At 64.5% G+C, this 293-nt stretch overlaps 1 protein-coding gene across 1 annotated transcript in view; it reads left to right on the plus strand.

The window, feature by feature from the left end:
- LOC104165112 (A disintegrin and metalloproteinase with thrombospondin motifs 14-like) overlaps window positions 1-293 on the plus strand; it is a gene marked incomplete at both ends in the record, with an annotated part of 10,017 nt that overhangs the window by 7,775 nt on the left and 1,949 nt on the right. Inside the window, 2 exons of the mRNA XM_009704662.1 lie at window positions 5-48; window positions 199-281. Of these exons, the coding sequence (XP_009702964.1) occupies window positions 5-48; window positions 199-281 (127 nt within the window). The remainder of the gene's footprint in view (window positions 1-4; window positions 49-198; window positions 282-293) is intronic.

Consider the following 293-nt stretch of genomic DNA (forward strand, 5'->3'; position numbering starts at 1 on the left):
GAAGCCGATCCGGCGGCGGTGTAACCTCCAGGAGTGCTCCCAGCCAGTGTAAGTCCTCCCCGGCTGTGCTCTTATCCCCTCTACGGGGGTATTTGGGGGCTGTGTTGGGACCACATCGGTTGATTCCCAGCACGGGCATCACCTCTAACACCTTCACCGTGTCCATCTTCCCCCTGCCCCTTCCTCCTGCCCTGGCAGCTGGGTGGCCGAGGAGTGGGGTGCCTGCAGCAGGTCCTGCGGCAAACTGGGGGTACAGGTGCGGGCGGTGCAGTGCGTGCAGCGTCTGCAGGATG

The sequence above is a fragment of the Cariama cristata genome, unplaced genomic scaffold, assembly GCF_000690535.1.
Source record: "Cariama cristata isolate BGI_N322 unplaced genomic scaffold, ASM69053v1 scaffold2627, whole genome shotgun sequence".
In the NCBI taxonomy this organism is placed as follows: domain Eukaryota; kingdom Metazoa; phylum Chordata; class Aves; order Cariamiformes; family Cariamidae; genus Cariama; species Cariama cristata.